The following is a 21,788-nucleotide window of genomic DNA, read 5'->3' as shown; positions in this document are numbered from 1 at the left end:
GTTCCCTCCACAGTTTTGTCACGAATGAATGAGTAACGTCTCCTCACTTCACATGTAATCAACTGTATCTCAGCGGCCGGTACATCTACATCTGAGTGAAAGAAGCTAGACGCAAAGCTAGTTGCCCGTTTTGATACCACAATGGCGCTTTCAGGCGTACATCTGGAATCAGATGCGTACATGGTTTGTCTTACACACGCTCTATCAACGGAGAGAGAAGAGATCATGGGTCTGTGTATCGGAGAGGTACGTACGTCACTCCTTATGATCACGAAAGGGAAACAGGAAGTGAATTTTATTTCATTCGTTTAGTTTTCTCCTTCATGTAATTTTTATGTGACATTAAACGACATTCGATCTCATTCGTTTCATACAGTTATGAAAGATTGAATCACGTGAATTTCCCTTCATCAGTTTACAAATAACCGATCTTTGATGTAAATGTAAATTTCAAAACATGGTAATTGAATGAGCATGGAAATAGTAGAGGATTTTTTTAAATTTAGACACATTTCTTTTAAGGGGTGGACCATTTGATATCCTGGGGGGGGGCTTGGAAGATTTGGGGAAAAAAAGACGCCAGTGGAGTTGCTCGAAAAAAAAACTGGCTTTAAGTGGCTGATGGAAAAAAAATTATGGACCATTGCGACTCGGAAAAAAAAATCTTGGCAATTGTTCGATGCACACTGCAGCATCAATAAAAATCAAGCAGTAGCTCTGTAGTTTTATAAAGCATAAACCATTTCAAGCTTGAGGAACAATAACTGAATATGAACAATTGTACAGTATACATGACCTTCTGATTAGAGGAAGTATGCTGAAATTGAAATTGCTCACCAGTGTTTTCCAGAATGTGTAAATCTGAATGTATGGATTTTGTCAAAATACCACAAGAAGAGAGACAGCCTGCAAACATTTTACTATTATCGTTTGCGTATAGAAAACTCATAACAATGAAAAAATGCGTAGAGACTCAATCCAATGCGTAATATTATCACGCATTGGATCGACTCTCTACACATTTTTTCATTGTTATGAGTTTTCTATATACGCATGTTTTATTCGTAAATGCGAACACTGTTATAGTGAATTATCTTACCAATGTTTTTCTTAACAAAAGCGAATGTGTTTTGATTAGAATTGAATGAGTTTGATGGTTTGGGGGAAACTACTATGTGGTAATGAAGAATGGGAAATGGGCAATGAAATGAGCAGACAGCAGGTGATTTAAGATTAAATGTTACATCTTCACTGCAAATAAAACCATAAGTGTGTCATAAATAATACAAACAAAACAAAATCATGTTTGTTTGTTTTGTTGTATGTGAGCCACGTCTAAGACACACAACAAAAGTACTGTTTCAGTCTGTAAATGTCACCTCAGATGCCACCAGAGAAAACCATTTCCACTCCAAAATTTCATTTTTCGCCTTGCGGAAGGGTGACACCCCCCTCTCGCGCCTCTCCCCCCCCCCCTCGTTCGCTACGCTCACTCGCCACTCAGTCGCTTCGCTCCCTCGCAGTCAACCCTCTACTTTCTTAAATTACCCGGCTACTTTCAATGTAAGGACAACACTGACAAGTAAATGCCATAAATGTACATGATTTTACAAATATGTTTTTGTAAAGTGAATCAAAAATGTACATGTATTTACATATCTTTATTTAGTTTCTTGAATATAGTCTGTGTGCGATAGAACAGCATCTTGTTACTGGGTGTGAAAAACCAAGCAAACAAACATTGCACCGAAATTTGGTAAAAAAAAAATATATCTCGAAGAAGGAAAGTGAAAAAAAAAGTTGCCAGCATATGCCCTGTAGAAAAAAAATAATTCATGGTGAAGCACGTGGGAAAAAAAATAATGGCTCTCCACCAATCTTCCAAGCCCCCCCCCCCCCAGGATATCAAATGGTCCAGCCCAAATGTAAATAAATCATTATAGATTGATTTCGTTTCGACATGGCTTTTTATCGGCAAGCTCAAGCCAGCACATTCCAGGGTACAGATGACAGTCCCTTTAATACACCCTTCACCCATCCCCAGTAATAAGCCATTACTAATAATGGTACAGTCCGGAGGCAAGCTTAGGCACACAACACTGCATTTGACAAGGTCCCTCTTTTTTACCTCAATGGAAGGAGTAAACTTCAACAGTCTGTCACATTGACAACGAGGTGATTGCAAAATTGAAGCAAAATACCGTGGCATATTGTCGCATAGATCATTTGGTGCATGCAATGGTTGTCCAACCAGTAACAACTGCATACATCTGAGAGCAGCTGTTGGTCCATAGCTGTACTGGTGGTTTTCTGACCAGTTTTCTGTCTTTTACAACCCCTCCACAGGAATGGAACATTCTGTGTGTAGCTGCTAGTTGGCAAGATTTTTTGACAAATTTAATTATAGCATCCAATTTACTATCTGCCAACACCAATCAATAGCCTGGTTAGGTACTCACCAATGGTGAGTGACCATTACCAAAAATCCTGTCAAATCCACTGAAATACCACAGTTTTCCCAACATGACTACTCCAAAATCGTTTTCAGTTCAAAAGTACCAGTAGCAGGTACTACCCAGGGCCTCAGTAGTACCACAGTCCCTCTATCCTGTGGTAATACTAAAGTTCTTTATCTGCTCCCTGAAGAGTATATCACCTGTCAAACCGCCAAATACACAGATGGCCTACGTGAATTATTCAATAATAAGTGCAGGTGTGTAGTATTGTGTCACCTCTTTCAAAACTTGGTATTTTGGTCCTTTGGTCTGGAATTTGTCCTCTGTCCATTTAGCTTTACAGGAGAAGTTGTTGGAATGAGACCAAACCAAACCAAACCAACAATGGTGGAAAATGATACAAACAGTGTCAAACATAATAAGATCGCATAATTTTTAATGCAAATTTTTCTTCTGAGAAACATTTTGTTTGTAAAAATATATCAATTTCAATGCTAATCATTGTTTTCCAAACTTCTATATACAAGAAAACATGCATGAACTATCTGCCTTGAATTTTAACTTGATGTCATAATGGCCATGAATATGTGATATTGTATTTTTACGCGCGAAGTCATACTTTCACATCAAATGTGGCAACTAGAATTTAAAAGTATCCCTTTATGTCAGATTGCATCAATATTGATGTGCATTTTCCTCTAGTACCAGTGTATGAAAAAAATTTGTTCATTTTGTCTTATTATTTAATTGTATTCTGAAAGATAGCTGCATAGATAGCATCTTTGCTCACATTCTCTCCCTTTTGCAGAACTCAATTTTTCATTTTGAAATGTTTATGTTTTCACAGGTTGATGAACACAGAGTGAGTCATATTGTGTCTGTTGTAATGCTGACAAGATCAGACAAACAGCCAGATCGTGTCGAGATTTCACCAGAGCAACTCTCAGCAGCCACAACAGAAGCTGAAATATCCTTTACGCGTGTACTTGTATTACCTACAGAAGAACCACTTTTGTCAGAGTTTTTGTTCCAACCCAAGTCCTTTGTTAGTCCCCGCGGACGAAGTCCGGCGGGGACTTATAGATTGGGTCCCGTCCGTCCGTCCGTCCGTCATCAACAGTTTCTCAGACACTGCTGAACCAATTTTGTTCAAACTTGGCACAAAGGCATAGCACTATGACCTACAGATGCACATCGATTTATTTTGCGATACGATTCAATATGGCCGCAAGGTGGCCATATTTTTGCGATTTTTCATGTCTTTGAATATTAACTCAAACATCTGTGAATTGATTTTGTTCAAACTTGAGACAAAAGGAAAGCACTATGATCTACATGTGCATGTCAATTTATTTAGTGACACGATCGAATATTGCCACCAGGCAGCCACATTTTTTGCGATTTTTTCATGTCATTGAACCATAACTCAAACATCCATGAACTGATTGTGTTCAAACTGGGCACAAAGGCAAAGCACTATGACCTACATATGCATGTAAAGTTATTTTGCGAAAAGTTTGAATATGGCCGCAAGGCGGTCTTTTTTTTTGCAACATGTTTGTGTGATTTCAAGGCAGTGTAAAAATAAATAACTTATTGAAAAACTGACATCAGCAGTCAATACCCACAGAAATGGGCCGTTAACAAAACATTCAACAAATAACATTGATTTCCAATTCATATGTCTCATGCCCTTACCATCAAAGTCATTCCACAGCAACCATTACACAAATATCATGACCAAATAGACAAGTGGGGACTGTGTCATCAACGATGACTTGTTTTATTTTAACCTAATCACCCAAATTACCTATGAAAAAGCTCACAGTCATCATTTGGTTTTAGGCAAAACCATGGTGGTGAAAGAATCTAGAGAGTCCTTTGTGTTTCAAAATACATGTATCAGAGAAATTATTAAAGAAACTAAGATTCCTCAATTGTCTATATTGCCAAAGTACATTATCATATACCTACATTCACGTGCCTGTGTAAAGCTATGGGAGAAAGCGCCCTCAGATCCGTGCATTTTTTTTACGTATCACGCCTCGGCCCGGTGCCCAAATATGGGCAATCCGTGCATTTCTGAACTATCTCGAATTCTGGTTACTACACGCGTTGCTATCCGCAAATGTTCGATTCGTACACAAAGCCAGCGCAAGATTAGGAAAACGTCTGCTCGCTCAGATCGTAGTTGTGCGTGGCGGCGGTGGAGCCGCTCAGGTGTCATGGGCTTTTATTTCTAAATTCTAGTGAAATCCTGTTTATCCTAAGTGCGTGCCTGTTCAGTATAAATTGCAAGAAACTGATATCAATTTACGCTTTTGTCCTTCTTACACCTCGATTTCAGCCTTGATCTCTGTTGGTCACCTACAGTACAGATGTTGCTTTGCGCGTTCTAGAATGCTGCAGGTAAACAAATGACGTCATTATGTATGTCAATCCGCGACGGAAAGCGGCCATCGTATTTATGAAAAACTGACACAAATGGCGAATGGAATGAATTTTTGATATCGAAATTTTGATATCGATTTTTTTTTCGATATTTTTGAATTTTTGATATTTTTGGAATGAATATTTGATATCGCGTGCATTTTTATCTCCTAAACAATGTTGAATATTATGTAAACTACATATTTATCATTCCATAAGGTATATGATAAAACCTTTACGGCCCTGATACAGCTTTTGCGGCGCTTGGTCGGGCCCTCGCACGCTCGGGCCCTTCCGCCGTACGACCTTGGGCCGCAAAAGCCGTATCAGGGCCGTAAAGGTTAATATTCTATACCAGTAATCTTCATGCTTTTCTTTTGCCATTTAGTGAAGAACATAGAAATTCTTGTAGGTCAAACTGCCAAACTTTTTTGTTAGCTCCCATAGCCATATGTATATATGGCAATGGAAGCTATTCTTATAGGCTAGGAAAATGTCTGTATGTATGTATGTCTGTATGTCTGTATGTCTGTATGTCTGTATGTCTGTCCGTCAACATCAAAAACTCCAAAACCGCTGCACATTTCATCTTGATATTTGGTGTGTACATGGATGATGGGCTGTAGATGAGATTTTGTTCAAATGAAGTTGTCATTGCCAAAAATATGCAAATTAAGTGAAAAAATGCAAAAACAGTCAAAATTGAAAAAACTCAATAACCCTGAGCAGATTACATGAAAAATTAGCATGTAAGTACTTTGGGCTGACCTGAAATGATTGTGCACATCTGTGGTCAGTATCTTGGACTTGCTATTTTTCATGAATTTTTTTGTAATTTTCTCCCATTTTTGGTCAAAAAATCTCCTGCTCTGAAACCACAAGTCCTATTGATTTGAAACTTGGTATGGAAGTGCATAGGAGTGACCTTTCCCAAATTTGGGCAAATCGTGGTGAAATTTGCATATTTTTAGTTTACACGTCCATAGACTCCCATGTATAAGGTAGATCTCCATAGACTCCCATGTATAAGGCCACTAAAAATAAAAATTTAGTTTCTCATTGTATTCATATTGCAAAAAGGATGCAGTGACACAATTTTTAGTCCCCACGGTCCAGTGAGCTTATAGATTGGGTCATGTCCGTCTGTTTGTCCATCCGTGAGTCCATCCGTTCATGCAGATATCTCGGATATTTTGACAAAATGTCATGTGACCTTGATGACCTTTGATCTCAAATATACATATTTGTCCATAACTCAGTAACCACAAGTGCTACCACCCTTCATATATGGTATGATGGGACAGCTTATGACGCCACATATTGTACCTCATTAATTATGCACATATCTAATTTTGAGCGAGCCAATAGAGCTATAGGTCTGATTTTTGGTATATAGGGATAACTTAGCAAAAAATTTTTTTGACAAAATGTCACGTGACCTCGGTGACCTTTGACCTCAAATATACATATTTGTCCATAACTCAGTAACCACAAGTGCTACAGCCTTCATGTATGGTATGATGGGACACCTTATGCCGCCACATATTGTACCTCATTAATTATGCGCATATCTAATTTTGAGCGAGCCAATAGAGCTAGAGGTCTGATTTTTGGTATATAGGGATAACTTAGCAAAACAATTTTTTTGACAAAATGTCACGTGACCTCGGTGACCTTTAACCTCAAATATACATATTTTTCCATAACTCGGTAACCACAAGTACTACACCCTTCATGTTTGGCATGATTGGACACCTTATGACGCCACATACTGTACCTCAATAATTATGCGCATATCTCATTCTGAGCGAGCCAATAGAGCTGGATGTCTGATTTTTGGTATATAGGGATAACTATAGGAGAGAAATTTTTTGACCAAATGTCATGTGACCTCGATGACCTTTTACCTAAAATATATGTTTATGTCAATAAATTAGTAACCACAAGTGCTATGTCCTTTGTATTTAGTAGGATGGGAGACCTTATGACAACACACGCTTTACCTCATTAATTATGTACACATCTAATTCTGGGCAAGCGAATAGAGCTAGAGATCTGATTTTTTGGCATATAGGGATTAATTAGCAATATAATTTTTTTTTCAAAATGTCATGTGACCTCGATGACCTTTGACCTTGATTATACATATATATGCATATTTCAGTAACCACAAATTCTATACCCTCAAATTTTGATAGAATATTAGACCTTAAGATGTCACATCTTGTACCTCATTTATTAAGCGCATATGTATTTCTTGGCTGGCCAATACTGCTAGAGGTCTGATCTTTTTTCCCGATTTAGAACCATAACTTAGACATGCCTCATGAGTTTCAAATTGGGAACAACGACATAGACCTATGTGCCCATAGATCTCAACATATACACTCCAGTGCAACTTCTTAATGACCACATTTTCCTGCCCCATCAAGACTAATACTCCTATTACAAGTGGGGACTATGTCATTGTAAATGACTTGTTGAGTTAATGGTTGTATCACAGTATTCGATATATCTAATTCTGTATTTTTTTCCATTTTATATTCTGAATAATTACATTAAACATATTTCACTGTCTCCAGTACATTTCATTTAAGTATTTTCACTTCATGCACTTTATCCCTTTCACACATGTTCAAATATCTGACCAGAGAACAAACACTAAATAGTCCAGGATGGGAGCTACAGTGTCATTGACGCTATTTTTCAACTTACACTTCTTACAACCAAGCACTGAGTGTGTAAAATAATTGCAGTGGCATTTTATTTATCAGTAGAACACATTAATTGAGTACACCAAAATATTTCTATTTTCTTGCCAGAGTTGTCAGAGGAAGGTTCTGAATAAACCTTGCTTGGCTTTCAGAGATGAGTGTCTTTTTTGTAAATTAAATTGAACAAAAGTATTTCCAAGTTCACAAAATAAATTCATATTTATCTTTAACCGTAAGCACAGATTAGCTAATCTCCTACAGAGACCACTCAGAGTTGTTGGTTGGTATCATTCACATCCACACATAACAGTATGGCCTTCACATGTCGGTAAGTAGAAGTCTAGATTTGAAGTAAAATTTGTAGCGTAGCTAATGTTAAGTTTATTTACTCTGTTTGTGTGTTGATACGTTCTTATTTTGTCAGTCTCGTACACATCCGAATAATAGGTGACATTTGTGACATTATGTAAAACATGGCCCACTTTTGAAAAGAGTGTTATGTCGTCGAAAATTTTTCCCTCTATATACTGGTGAATGCGTTTTAGGCCAGAGTGACAAACCATTACCTCATGAATGTCGGTAGAGGGCGCTACCATGTAACATTTTCTTTTATATTTCAAAGAGCTAAGAATGAATGTTACCTCTCTTGTGCCCATTACATGTACAATAAATTCAATTCAAATAATCTTCCAAATTCAAGCTTTTGATGGGCATTGAAGAGATCAAGTGCAACTTGTGCAAGATCTAATCTGGTCAGGAAGTTCTACAAAAGTGGAATTAATGTTCTTTGTCAACAAATTGCAATGGCATAGCAGGGGGAAAACATCATTAAAACATAGGTTTTAATGAATTTGTACAGTTGACTAAATTTTCTTTGTTGGCGTTATTGTTATGTTTTAGATGATTGCCAAATAAGACAGATGAATATTTTTATGAGTTGTCCATCCTGAATTGAGGTGATATGAACCTGAGGGATTTTTATTTGTTTGCTCAGTCACAAGTTTCATGAGATACAGAAATGCCATCTTGTTTGAAAGCTATGACATCCATTGAAATCTCTAGCTGTCGTCTTCATTTCAGACAAAAATATTTTAAGAATAATGATAACATGTAAGATTTACATGAACTTACTTCCTTTCGGAGGCTGTATTTACGTAAAAAGTACACCACCTTTCCTTCATCAACTTCTCCATCATCTATCAGGACTGCCTCAATGACAAGACCTAACTGATATGATTCTCTTCACATACAGATGTGTTAACACAAGCTATGTATCAGAGGTACATGGATGAGAGTTTTATTGGTTTAATATTTTCCTGCTTCAACAATGATAAAGCAAGTAAACGTGGCAGAATACAAGTGACCTGTTTCCAAGCCATCAATCAAAGCCCAGAGGGAGAAGCACCAATGTGAGTTGATTCTCTTCATGGGACTAACAAGTCACTGCTTTTAGACCATTTCATTATCCATACAGCACTTGTAACTTGGACAATGCAGTGTTGGAAACTGGCCAAAATATTTGCCAGACATCAGGACCGGTAACTTTCAAAACTTGCCTGTCCTGCCAGAAAGTTGCCTGTCCTGAATTTTTGACAAATCCATTCATTCAAAAAACACAAAACCATTATTTACTTCAAACTGTAAACAACTTTATTTTCAATATGAGTACTAACTGTGATCTTACAAACAAACTGTTCTGAATTCCACTGTTTGAAATGAATTCTAATCCGGACTTGAACACAAAATTTCTACAATAACAATGCTGATAACACACTGATTAATTAATTAGTTAATTCAAACACACTTTGCCCATATCGCTCAAACAGTTAAAAGGTTTCACGATAGCGGTTTTAACAACGGGAAACAATTGTTTTTCTAATTTGTCTCCATTTTATGCCACTTTATCGTTAAAAACCAAGATGCAATCTGTCATCGAATTGGTACTACAATCAACCAAACTGAAAAGATTGCTGAGCAATACAGAAACATCATCTGGCAAAGAAAATCAAAACTGAGAGAGCTGCCATATCAGTAATCAAAGTTGGCGGCATGAATTAAATAAACCAATACTCTCCTCAGACCAACCGATTTCAAATGCCGTTTACAGCAAATATTGTTAACGAAACCATGAAACCTGGGAATGGCTAAACATAGAGAAACAAGATTTATTTCTCGAATCAGCCCTTCACAACATGCTTTTCAAACACCAGAAAGCAGGCACCATATTGACCCGAAATATATTACAAAGTCCACGAAAAATTGTCACACGAAACTAAAAGTTCGGATAATCGATTTAAATGCCTAAAGCAAACTAATCATTGACAGATTAGTACAACATTTACTGTTAACATAACGAGCACTAGCAACGCTCAAATATGCCCTAAAACAAAAATCCTTATAAGTGTCCAGAAACTCCGGTCGATGCCGGGTCATGTTAATTTATATAATATGACACCACTATAGAGTCACTATAGAGTCAGTCAATAGTGGCTAACTCTCTCAATAACGAATCTGGCTTCTCCTCCTCAAGACGAAGATGACTTCATTACACAACCAAGCGGAGGGGATACAAAACAAGAGAGCGACTGATGAAGGAACCCCATTTTTGGTTCCGAAACACCGTTAAGATGAATCGCTCAATCAACAAACCGGTTTACCGGGACCCAAATCACGTGACTAGGGTCAAAGCACTATCGATTCACCGGTGTCTCGCCATGTATTCCACACAAAATAAATGCAATGAGGCTTTCGTATTTATTCACCATATCATAATACTAAACAATCTTGGTAGAGCCGATGTGTGGAGTTGCCCTCATTTTCCTTTATATCCTTTATATCTTTATATCTTTCCTTTATATCTTTATATTTATAGCACTGCCTGATATCGCTCAAATCTCGCTTAGTGTGAGATTTACTAGTATGAGGGACTTCATGTTTACCTGTGTTTACATGTCTCGCTTGCATTACGTTCCGGGTCACACAGTTGCACAGTTTCAGTAGCATAAGCGCGTCGAAGTCGGACGTATTGGCATACTACATTTCTTTTATTTTACACAACATCTAGAAGCAGCTGATCTATGAGATTACTGGGTATGCCGTATGGGCTACTATCGAGAGCCCGACACACGGACGTGGAAGTACAATTTTCTTCCCGTCCGACTGAAAAGTTACCCGTCTCGGACGGGAGGACGGGCGGTAGTTTCCAACGCTGGACAATGTCAATATCAGACTTTTCTGTGACTAACAAGTCACTGCTTTTAGACCATTTCATTATCCATACAGCACTTGTAACTTGGACAATGTCAATATCAGACTTTTCTGTAGATATAATACTGAAAAAACAATACTGCACAAACAAATATGTATTTTAAGGCATCTTTTTCAACCCCTTCTCTTTATTGATTTCAGCATATATTGAGATTATGCACTGAATTTTTATTATCCAGTTTCTTATTTATTCAAAATCTTGCTGTACCCTGAAGAAACTTGTAAGAGCATTTTTAAAATTTGTTTCAAAATTGTCCTCGGCATGATGTAGGGCAAGATTTAATATTCTTTTCATTATTTGCTGATAGTTTGTTGGTCTTTGTTTGTTTGTTTGTTTGTTTGTTTGTTGATGTAGTGATACATGACAGATATAAAAATACTGATCAATGTTTCAAAAGTTCCAGTGACAATCTTCTTTGACCGGCAGATCATCATTTTGTACTCGTAATATAAACTTCCATGTTGTACTTTCATAGGTATGAGAGATTAGAGATTCCATTGTACATCAAACCAAGGGAAGCAATGAGCAGTCCCTGCCTTGATGCTCTGGTACAACTGCCAAGAATTCTGTCTCAGGAAGAACATGATGCTTATGCAAAGACTTTAGAAAATGAAAGCATGGATCTGCTGACCAGGACCCACAATGGAGCTGGTGGGTGACTATTTCAATATAATACAGTAAAAATGTATGAAAATAGGTGAAAAAAATTATTCTGCAGGTGTCTCTGACCTTTTGGATTACTGAACTCTTTTAATCAATGGAGGAATTCCTTGAAATTGCTTCAGCTAACCCTATGACATTTTTCTTGATGCTGCGTATCTTTCTAGCCTCTGACTCCAGTAAAATTTGCATATCTACCTTTTTGTTCTGTAATATGATAGGGCAATCTCAAGCATTATCATATACCTTGAGCCACATTTCTGTGTAATGCTATTGGAAAAAACGCTCTCACATTTGTGTAAGAATTTGCCGTATCATGCCCAGGCACACTTTGTCCAAATATGGGCAATTGCATGCATTTCTGAACTACCTTCATTCTGGTTACTATGCCCAGTGCTGTCCATGAACTTTCAATTTCTAAACAACAAAAAACATCCCCTTATTCTGATTGTAGCGGCAAACGTAAAATTGGCAACGTCAGTTGATATTTCTGTTGAAATCCAGTGTAAACTAAGTGTATTACTGATCATCTATGCTCTTTTGAAAGATGAGAAATTGAACAGAAATAACATTATTAAATGTAGTACAATCACACAATGCTGCATGAGCCAAGCTGTCACCTGTCTTCCAGCTTCAATTACATGGTGATTTCATCAAAAACTAGTAAAAATTTACCAAAAGGCATGATACTTCTTTAAACTTTTTTCTGATGCTCTGGTCTTGCTGCCTGTTCAATGGAATTTACGATAATGTTTATCATGACGTTGTCTTTCTTATTACATGCCTCGATGTGAGTGCAAATCGGAGCATTGATTTGAATAGGAACATCCGGGGAGTTAGCTGGCCGGCAAACGATGTACTGACCGGTTAGACGCTTAACACTAGATGTAACATATCCATGCGCGCACTTCTATTTTGATTTTTGTTAAAATCTGTTTGATGCTGGTTGATAATGGTAAAATTGTTTGAAAATGCCCTGCATGGAACTGAATGTCATATAGCATTGACTGTGAAGAGGCATGTAATAAAAATATTATTGCCTGAATACATTGGTTTATGTGCCCTCGCAGCAGGAGACAATTTGCCCTCCTGGCGTCGGGCAAATTGTCACCAGCTCTCGGGCACATAAACTCATGTATTCAGGCAATAATATATATTACACCTCAATATGGCCTTATCCTGTATTGGAAGATGTACACTGCTTTGCGAGTTCTACAGTTAAACAAATGACGTCCTTATGTATATTAATCTACAACAGGATGTGGCCATCATTTTACCAAAACGTTGACACAATTAGGAATGAAGTTTTGATATTGCACACATTTTTATCTCCAAAACTTTGCAGAATGTTACTTTAACTACCTATAATATACTACCTATAATACATTTCATAAGGTATATGATAACCTTTACGACCCTGATATGGTTTTGCAGACCTCGGTTGTACAGCATACTCAGGCCCTTTTGGTCTTTACAACCTCGGTTCACAAAACCTGTATCAGAGCGGTAAAGATCAAATTAGTATCTTTAGTCAGTGATATATAAAATTGGCTAAGAAGAAACTCCTCATTAAAATCTTTGAAAAAAAGGGAAAAAATCTATCAAAGTTACATTTAGTTTGGTGCTATCATTTTCCTTCTGAAGAATGTTAGTTATTATTAAATGCAAATGAGACAACTTTGAAAAGATAAGTTCTCTCTGTTCTGTTTCCATGGTTCCATGTTGTTGCAACCTACTATTTGAACACTCACAAACAAAATTTTTAATTGAAATTGATAAGTTTGATAGAGTTTTGGTCATACAGATGGACGATATCAACAAATATACATCTAGTTTGACAAAGTTACGAAAGATTCACAGTTTTAATAACTTCATGCAAGAATACCTCATTACTGCCTTGCATCTTTTACTTTTTTCAGTCTATACCAAATCACTGAGTCATTTGATGGAAGTCATGAGCGGACCACTTTTACAGAGTTTGGAGACAAGGTTGGAGAGAAATGAAATGAAAATGGAAGCACTGCAATTAGAAAAGGAAAAGTTGTTGAAAGAGCTTGAGTCGTGATACGTATCCATCTCTTCATGGAAAATTTACTGTGTTCATATTTAATATAAAATATATATTTTGTGTAAATAGAAGTGAATTTTTTTCTCACAGTAATGTAAACATTACAGATGATTTTATAAGTTCAATGTACTTAAAACTGTACATACTGATGATACATGTCATTTTTACTTTATAGCTCTTTTTTTACGTGTTCTTTGTTCAGGGAATTTTCATTAATAGTGTTTTTGTTTTACACTTTCACCGTAAAACTAGTATTCTGAAAAATTCAAAGGGTCCAAAGAATTACTGATTTGTATAATTCTTTAATTCAAATTTCACTTTTTAAAATACAATTGTGTTACGTGCAGAGAAAACGAACAAAAGGGTGAACTCAGCAGTTTCCGTTTAAACAAAATTTATTACGAAAACAAAACTAATTGCTAAGTTAGGGACAGAGTACAAGCTTTAAAAAGTGTACAGACTACTTATCTCAGCTGGGACGGCAAAGCTCCAGTCTCAGAGTTGTAACAGTCAGTTGGATGAATGAACAGTCCTTTGGCTTGCAGGCTTGAAGCTGCACAAAGACCACAATATAAATCCAGCGTTGACAGTGAAGGTCTTGAAAAGTCTTGAGAATGACTACTGCTGGAGTTTAGTAACACACAAGAGACACGATCCCAAAAGTCTGACTGGAAGCTGAGCACGTCCCTTTTATAAAGGCATATAAGAACAATCTAGAACTTTTATTGACATGCTAATTACTGTTCTAAAATTATCTCCCTTACACAACTAATCAACTTTCCAGAACATTCCAAACATGACTAATTGAATTCAAGGTTGTGAGGTCATCAAGGGCAGTGACCTTGGGAATGTTCTAGACTGATTGAACTCAGGTCATGATGAGTGTGGGGTAAATGACCTACATGACACACCCCCTCTTCAAAAAAAGAAAATTTTTCAAAGAAAAATCTTTCTTTTACAATGTAATCTTAAAGAGGATTTAAGTACTCAAATTTTGTTTTACTCTAAAGTAAAATTTCTTGAAAGTGAACAACAATAAACTCTAAATACGAGAGAGACAGTCTGCAATTAAATTGTCTCTGCCTTTGATATGTCTAATGTCAAGATTAAACTCCTGTAAATTAAACTCCATCTTAGCAATCTCTGATTTTTGCCTTTAAATTTCTGTAGAAATACAAGAGGGTTGTGATCAATATAAACCACTATTGGCTGATTTGAAGAAGTAACATAAACTTCAAAATGCTGTAAAGCTAATATCAAGATAAACACTCTTTTTCAATTGTAGAGTAGTTTCTCTGAGATTTGCTAAATTTGCAAAATTTGTTAAAAATAGCAAACAAGATGATCTGTCCCATGACTATCCTCTTGCAATTTGGTATTGGAAAACTCGAAATGGCACTGAACTTGGCATAAAGTATGCATGGCAAAGTCCGGTTATTTTTATTGAGTTCGATAAAGTCATTGTTCGGCAAATACTTGGCTTCCTCCTGGAGATATTCCGCTTTCGCAGGATTCAGTCCGTCTGGATGTTGTTTCACTGGATTACTGTCGCAGACATCTTCGGTGTGATAGATGATGTTTGTCCTCGTTGAAATATCTTGGAACAAATGTTCATGGATTGGTTCTTTCAGCTGTTGTTGGTGTTCTGGCTGGAGGTGTGCCAACTTTGTAGACTCCAGCTTCTCCAGGATTCCTGAGTTCTGAAGCTTGACCGAGCCCAGCTTTGAGTTTAGAGTATTTTCACTCAAGTCAGTTTCAGTATCACTATCTTCATAATGGTTTGAACTGACTGCACTGACAGGCTGAGTTATAGTAGGATTATCCCTATCCAAATATGGCTTAAGCATATTTATGTGACATAGCTGTTTTTGTTTTCGCCTGTCAGGTGTTATTATGATGTAATTTAAATCACTCAATTTCTTATCAATTAGATATGGCCCAAAGTAACGAGCATGGAGTGGTTTGCCAGGAATTGGAAGTAGAACAAGAACCTTTTGACCTGGTTCAAACTTCCGTTTTGAGGTGTTTTTATCATATTTGGTTTTCATTGACTGCTGAGATGACTCAAGATTTCTCTGGCTAATTCACATGCTTTAGAGAGCTTTGTACGAAAATCTGAGACATATTGCAAAATATTCAGACAATCATCGTCGTCAGACAGGAATTTCTCTTTAACGAGCTTAAGTGGGCCACGGACTGTATGTCCAAATACAAGCTCAAATGGGCTAAAACCAAGAGACTCTTGAATTGACTCTCTAACAGCAAAGAGCAAAAAATGAATTCCTTCATCCCACTGCTTCTCTGTGTCAAACAGTAGGTCCTAATCATGTTTTTCAAAGTTTGATGAAATCGCTCAAGAGCACCCTGACTTTCTGGATGATAGGCGGATGACCTATACTGTTTAATGCCTAGCTGATCCATTACTTGTTGAAAAATACCAGACATAAAGTTGGAGCCTTGATCGGACTGGACACATTTAGGGAGGCCAAATAAAGTGAAAAATTTGACTAAAGCTCTCACTATAGTCTTTGTCTTTATGTTTCTCAGTGGTATGGCTTCTGGGAACCGGGTTGATGTACACATAATTGTCAACATATACTCATTTCCTGATCTTGTTTTTGGTAGGGGCCCACACAGTCTATTAGTATCCTACTAAATGGTTCTTGAAATGCAGGAATTGGTTGTAAGGGGCCTTTGGAATGGTCTGATTTGGCTTTCCTACCATTTGACATGTGTGACAAGTTTTACAGAAATGTGCTACATCCTGCCTGAGATTAGGCCAATAAAAGTGACTGAGAATTTTATGATAAGTTTTCCTGACTCCTAAGTGACCAGCCCAGGGGGTTTCATGGGCCAGGCGCAATATTTCAGCACGATAGGGCTTTGGAACCACAATTTGATGTTTTATAGCCCAATCGTCATCAACCAAGACATCTGGAGGTCTCCATTTACGCATGAGAATACCAGATTTGTATAATAGGAAACAGAGCTATCTGAAGTTTTACCTTCATCATCTACCCTGTCAAACAAAGACAAAATATCTGGGTCTTTGTGTTGTTCTGCAATGAGATTTGATCTAGAAAATGTCTGACTTTGGTCAGCAGAAGTTTTACTGGAAGTTTCAAATCCACGAGGGATAACGGAATGATCCGTGTCAAACACCTGACTGAGAAAGGTGTCATTTAAGTCAACATCTGTGACATTATTTTTGAGAGTATTTTGATTCTCGGAAGTTTTCTTTGACATGGCTCGAGTAATGGCACATGAAGGAAATAAATCGGGTATCTCTTGTTCAATTGGCTCTGGATCCTGATCTAAACTAGGATTATCAGTCACAAGTGGATTAGTAATGACCTTGTCCCCAGCAAGGTCGTTTCCAAGAAGAAGGTGAATCCCTTCAAAAGGCAAAAAAGGCCTAATACCTAAAGCCACAGGTCCAGAAACAAAGTCCGAAGACAAATAGACATTTGGAGAGGAACAGGAATGTAGTCATTACAATCTACCCCCTTAATAAGAACTTTAGAACCTGAAAATGACTTTTCAGAAAACGGCAGGGTATCTGCCAACAAAAGAGACTGGGAAGCCCCGGTATCTCTTAAAATTTTGACAGGGGTAGCGGAAGAAAAATCACTAGAAAGTGATATAAAACCATCATGAATAAATGGTTCGAAAATACCCATAATGCTATCTTGAGAAGAATTGACCTCGACCTCATTAATTGGGGATAAGAGGGGTTTAACCTCAGAAAATGTGTTGCACACATTATTAGACTCTAATTGAGTTGATGAAGAAATAAAGCCGGTGGGCTTAGATCCACTTTGACCACTTTGACCTTCACATTTTCTTTTCAATTGAAACAATCTGACATAAATGGCCGTCTTTCTTGCAATAATTACAAGAAAGTGTACCAAACTGTTTGTCAGAAGGAGATTGAGACTTGGGATCTGATGATGTGGGAGTGTTACTTGACTCTGTGAACTGTTGTCATTTGATTTTCTACTGTCCTTTGAAAAATTCTTGGACGAAAAGGAGGAGTTAAATTTACCGCATTGTTTCTGTATGAAAAGGACTGGGATGGTTTGCTGAGAAATGAAGATTTGTGGGTCAATGAATAATCATCGGCCAAACGTGCAGCAACCTCCAATGTATCTGCCTTTTGTTCATTGATAAACGTCTTGATGTCACTCCGGATGCACCTTTTAAATTCCTCAATCAAAACAAGTTGTCGTAATTTTTCATAATTCTGACTGACCTTTTCAGAAGAACACCAGCGATCAAACAGTTGTTCTTTGTTCGAGCAAATTCAACATAAGTTTGATCCTTCACCTTCTCACAATCCCTAAATTTCTGACGGTACGCTTCAGGCACCAACTCATAGCCCTTGAGAATTAATTCCTTCACAGAATCATAATTTGAAGCCTGCTCTACTGACAATTGAATGTAAATTTCTCTGGCTTTACCCACCAAAGCACTCTGTAAAAGCATAGACCAGGACTCCTTAGGCCAGTTCAGACTCTGAGCAATTTTCTCAAAATGAAGGAAATATTTATCAACATCCTTTTCTTGGAAAGGGGGAACTAGCCTGAAATGCTTAGTGATGTCAAACTTGTCTGAAGGGAAGAATTTTCCTGACTGTCCAAGCTCTAAACGTTTCATTTCTAATCTTTCCTGCCTGTCTTTCTCTCTCTGTCTTTCTTCCATTTCTAATTGCATTTGTATTTTTTCTTTTTCTAATGCCTGTCTCTCTTTTTCCATTTGTAATTCTAGTTTCTTGATCTCCAAATTTGTCTGCAATTCTAATTCTAATTTTCTGAGTTCAGAGGTAGACTCGGGCTCATAATCTTTCAGGGTGGATTCCTCAAATTGGCCTAAATCAACTAGATGTTTGGCAATACGGTACTGTATTTCCCTCTTGCGCATAGATCTTTTGACTTCTACTTTAAGGAAATTGGCCAGTGCAATGAGGTCGTCTTTTCTGAGGGAATCAAATGTGTCCTGATCAAGGTCATCCATTTCCTCTGGTTTAAATTCCGCCATGATTAAATTTCGCTGAGTTCACAGTATACAGTAGTTTTGAAAAGGCTGTCAAAATGTTGTCAAACGGCTCAAAATATTCGTATCCCGGACGAGCCCCCAATTTGTTACGTGCAGAGAAAACGAACAAAAGGGTGAACTCAGCAGTTTCCGTTTAAACAAAATTTATTACGAAAACAAAACTAATTGCTAAGTTAGGGACAGAGTACAAGCTTTAAAGTGTACAGACTACTTATCTCAGCTGGGACGGCAAAGCTCCAGTCTCAGAGTTGTAACAGTCAGTTGGATGAATGAACAGTCCTTTGGCTTGCAGGCTTGAAGCTGCACAAAGACCACAATATAAATCCAGCGTTGACAGTGAAGGTCTTGAAAAGTCTTGAGAATGACTACTGCTGGAGTTTAGTAACACACAAGAGACACGATCCCAAAAGTCTGACTGGAAGCTGAGCACGTCCCTTTTATAAAGGCATATAAGAACAATCTAGAACTTTTATTGACATGCTAATTACTGTTCTAAAATTATCTCCCTTACACAACTAATCAACTTTCCAGAACATTCCAAACATGACTAATTGAATTCAAGGTTGTGAGGTCATCAAGGGCAGTGACCTTGGGAATGTTCTAGACTGATTGAACTCAGGTCATGATGAGTGTGGGGTAAATGACCTACATGACAATTGTCAAAATAACTACTTCATTGATTGTGAAGAACCAGTAGATAAAACTTCTGCCACTCTTCGAGTAAGGAGTTAGCTTGTAATAGTTACAGCTGAGGACAAAATGTTTGAGATAGCAAAGTTGGTAAGTCCCTATAAATATCCATTTTGATATTCCTACCCCCCCCCCTAGGAAGACAGATAGGAACTCAGACTGGTGGCGTATGATGTGTCCTGCTGCTTGCTGAGTGTGTAATCTTCCCTTGATCTCCACCCACTTCCCTTGCTGATCTCCGCCCACTTCCCTTGCTGATCTCCGCCCACTTCCTTTGCCGTGTGGAACAAACCATTCCCATAACTGTCTACCACAAAACACACATACATTTTTGCTCATTAATACGTTTATAATAAAGATCCTGTGTGTTATTAATTATGTCCCACATAGCAATTATAGATGTATTATTTGTTACCTTCCGTGCAAACAAATGGCCACAGATTATTCTCCCAAGATCAATAGTGTTGCCAAGCTGGGAAGTGGAAGGGGATCAAGGGAAGACAGCACACTCAGTAATCAGCAGGACACATTGAAACCACCAGTCTAAATTCCTTGCTGTTGTCCTTGGAGATAAGAACATTGCAATGGATAGTGATAGGGACTTGTCAACTTGGCTATCTCAATCATCACAATTAACATCGACCCCTGTCATTCTTTCCTACTAAGTTTTTAAATATTTCCTTTAAAGGTATACAGTCACCTGTAATCTAAACATGCCCATATATGGTCAAAGGGGCGTTCCGTGGTATTCAAAATGCCATGTGAGGACGCTGTATTTAAAAAGCGGCCACCCGCTTAAAATCTGTGATTGGTTAGATTTCTCTTTCCATGGTAACTGTGGCAAAATTGGAACAGGTAACAGTATACCTTTAATATCAATGGTGTAGTTAAGACCATCAGGCATCACAAAGAATACGAAGACATAGAGAACTAAATTAGTTTACAATTTCTGTCAGATTGTATAAGAATTAGCTGATGACTGCAATTTTTCTTTTCAGTTTTTGTGCATATCCATCATCTTGTAGTCAGTATGACACAATGTGATGCAGTGTTTCTTTTAAAGTTCCATTTTTGTAGCGGAAATCTTTTGGGGCTTCCATGTATGGGGACATAAGGTGTGCGGTAATAGGGTTATGCACAAAATATGGTCATATACAGGTTCATACTCTGTAGGTAGAGTATTAGAGTTACACATGGCTTGTCCAATGTGCCTCAAACAGATCTTTCAACCATTTGTGGCAGTATTTTGTAAATAACTGTACAGCATCAGCTAGAAACGTATGCCAATGGGTTGTTGGTTGTTTTCACATACTGTAAATCACAGACCACAATACAAAGATGTTTCCTTTAGCAACCGTGTCATGCTTGAGCAACACTATGTGAGTTCAATGTTGATCTTCAGAGATAATTACAAGATATAAAATAATTTTAAACCAGCTTTATCTCTCAAAATGGACTTTGTCTCGTGAAGCAAAGCCACAGGATATTCTATGAAATATTGTTAGAGTATAGTTTGGTAGCATATGTAGCTTTGCAAAATCAGAATGCTGGGCATTATGGTATTGAAATAACACTTGATAAACTTCACTTGCATTCATTGACTTTAAACCTTCTGTACACATTTAAAGTGAATCAGGATCTGAGTTTTGTAAAATCCTTTGCCATCTGGCTGTTTATTAGTGAAACACCAAAATTGGCCTGGTAGCACAATAGCAAATTGGATTGTTATAGTTGTTTTACTGTATCCTGACATGTTCTCTTGACATCAACTTCTTGACAAGAATGCAATCTGAAAGTTTTTAATGTAACTCAATCCCGTTGCAATGGTAGATACCTTAAAGTACCTGTGTGCTGGTAGTATATTTTTGTTCAATAATGGTTATAATGACATCTTGTAAACTTTGTTGTTTCTATGTAGCTTTTGATTACTTACATAATTTAACAAAACACACTGCCACTATTCACAAACAATATTTAAATTGTGTAACATTCATGTTAATCTTATGACACACTGTTTTCTTATAATCTTTAATTGTTTTGGATGTGTCATTTTCACAAATTGATTAGTATCGTGTGTGTTTACAAATTTTCAACATTAGTCCGTTTTTACTAATGTCTTGTTTTTTGTTAATTTGTGATTATTTACTTCATTTATCTTATACTAGACTGAAAGATCCATCGCTAGAGGGCGCACTTTACGCTCCTCTTTTCACCCAAGAGGGGAAGTAGAGAGAGCGCCCTTGAGTGACAGATCTTTCAGTCTAATTTTATACCGGTGTCATATGTATTGCTATTATCACAATAAGTCCATAACAGGTACCCTGTCCCCCTGACAAGGCCTTATTTTCCGCATTACAAAGTACAAGAAACAGTACTACGATATCATAGACATGACGGAAAGGATGAACCCCTTGTGGCTGCAACTGTTCATGTTTAATTTTCACCCT

The 21,788-nt window shown here is 37.4% G+C and overlaps 1 protein-coding gene across 1 annotated transcript; it reads left to right on the top strand.

Annotated features, from left to right (window-relative positions):
• Positions 1-24: 24 nt before the first annotated feature.
• Positions 25-14,537, top strand: LOC139119459 (lys-63-specific deubiquitinase BRCC36-like). Its single transcript, XM_070683280.1, has 6 exons — positions 25-246; positions 3,304-3,424; positions 7,842-7,928; positions 8,853-9,009; positions 11,344-11,519; positions 13,448-14,537. Exons 1-6 carry the CDS (start codon positions 142-144, stop codon positions 13,591-13,593), a joined length of 792 nt encoding a protein of 263 aa, XP_070539381.1. The 5' UTR covers positions 25-141; the 3' UTR covers positions 13,594-14,537.
• The last annotated feature ends 7,251 nt before the right edge of the window (positions 14,538-21,788 follow it).

The sequence above is a fragment of the Ptychodera flava genome, chromosome 19, assembly GCF_041260155.1.
Source record: "Ptychodera flava strain L36383 chromosome 19, AS_Pfla_20210202, whole genome shotgun sequence".
Classification (NCBI taxonomy): domain Eukaryota; kingdom Metazoa; phylum Hemichordata; class Enteropneusta; family Ptychoderidae; genus Ptychodera; species Ptychodera flava.
The sequence above is the reverse complement of the archived record's forward strand: the minus strand, read 5'-3'. Positions and strand labels throughout refer to the sequence as shown.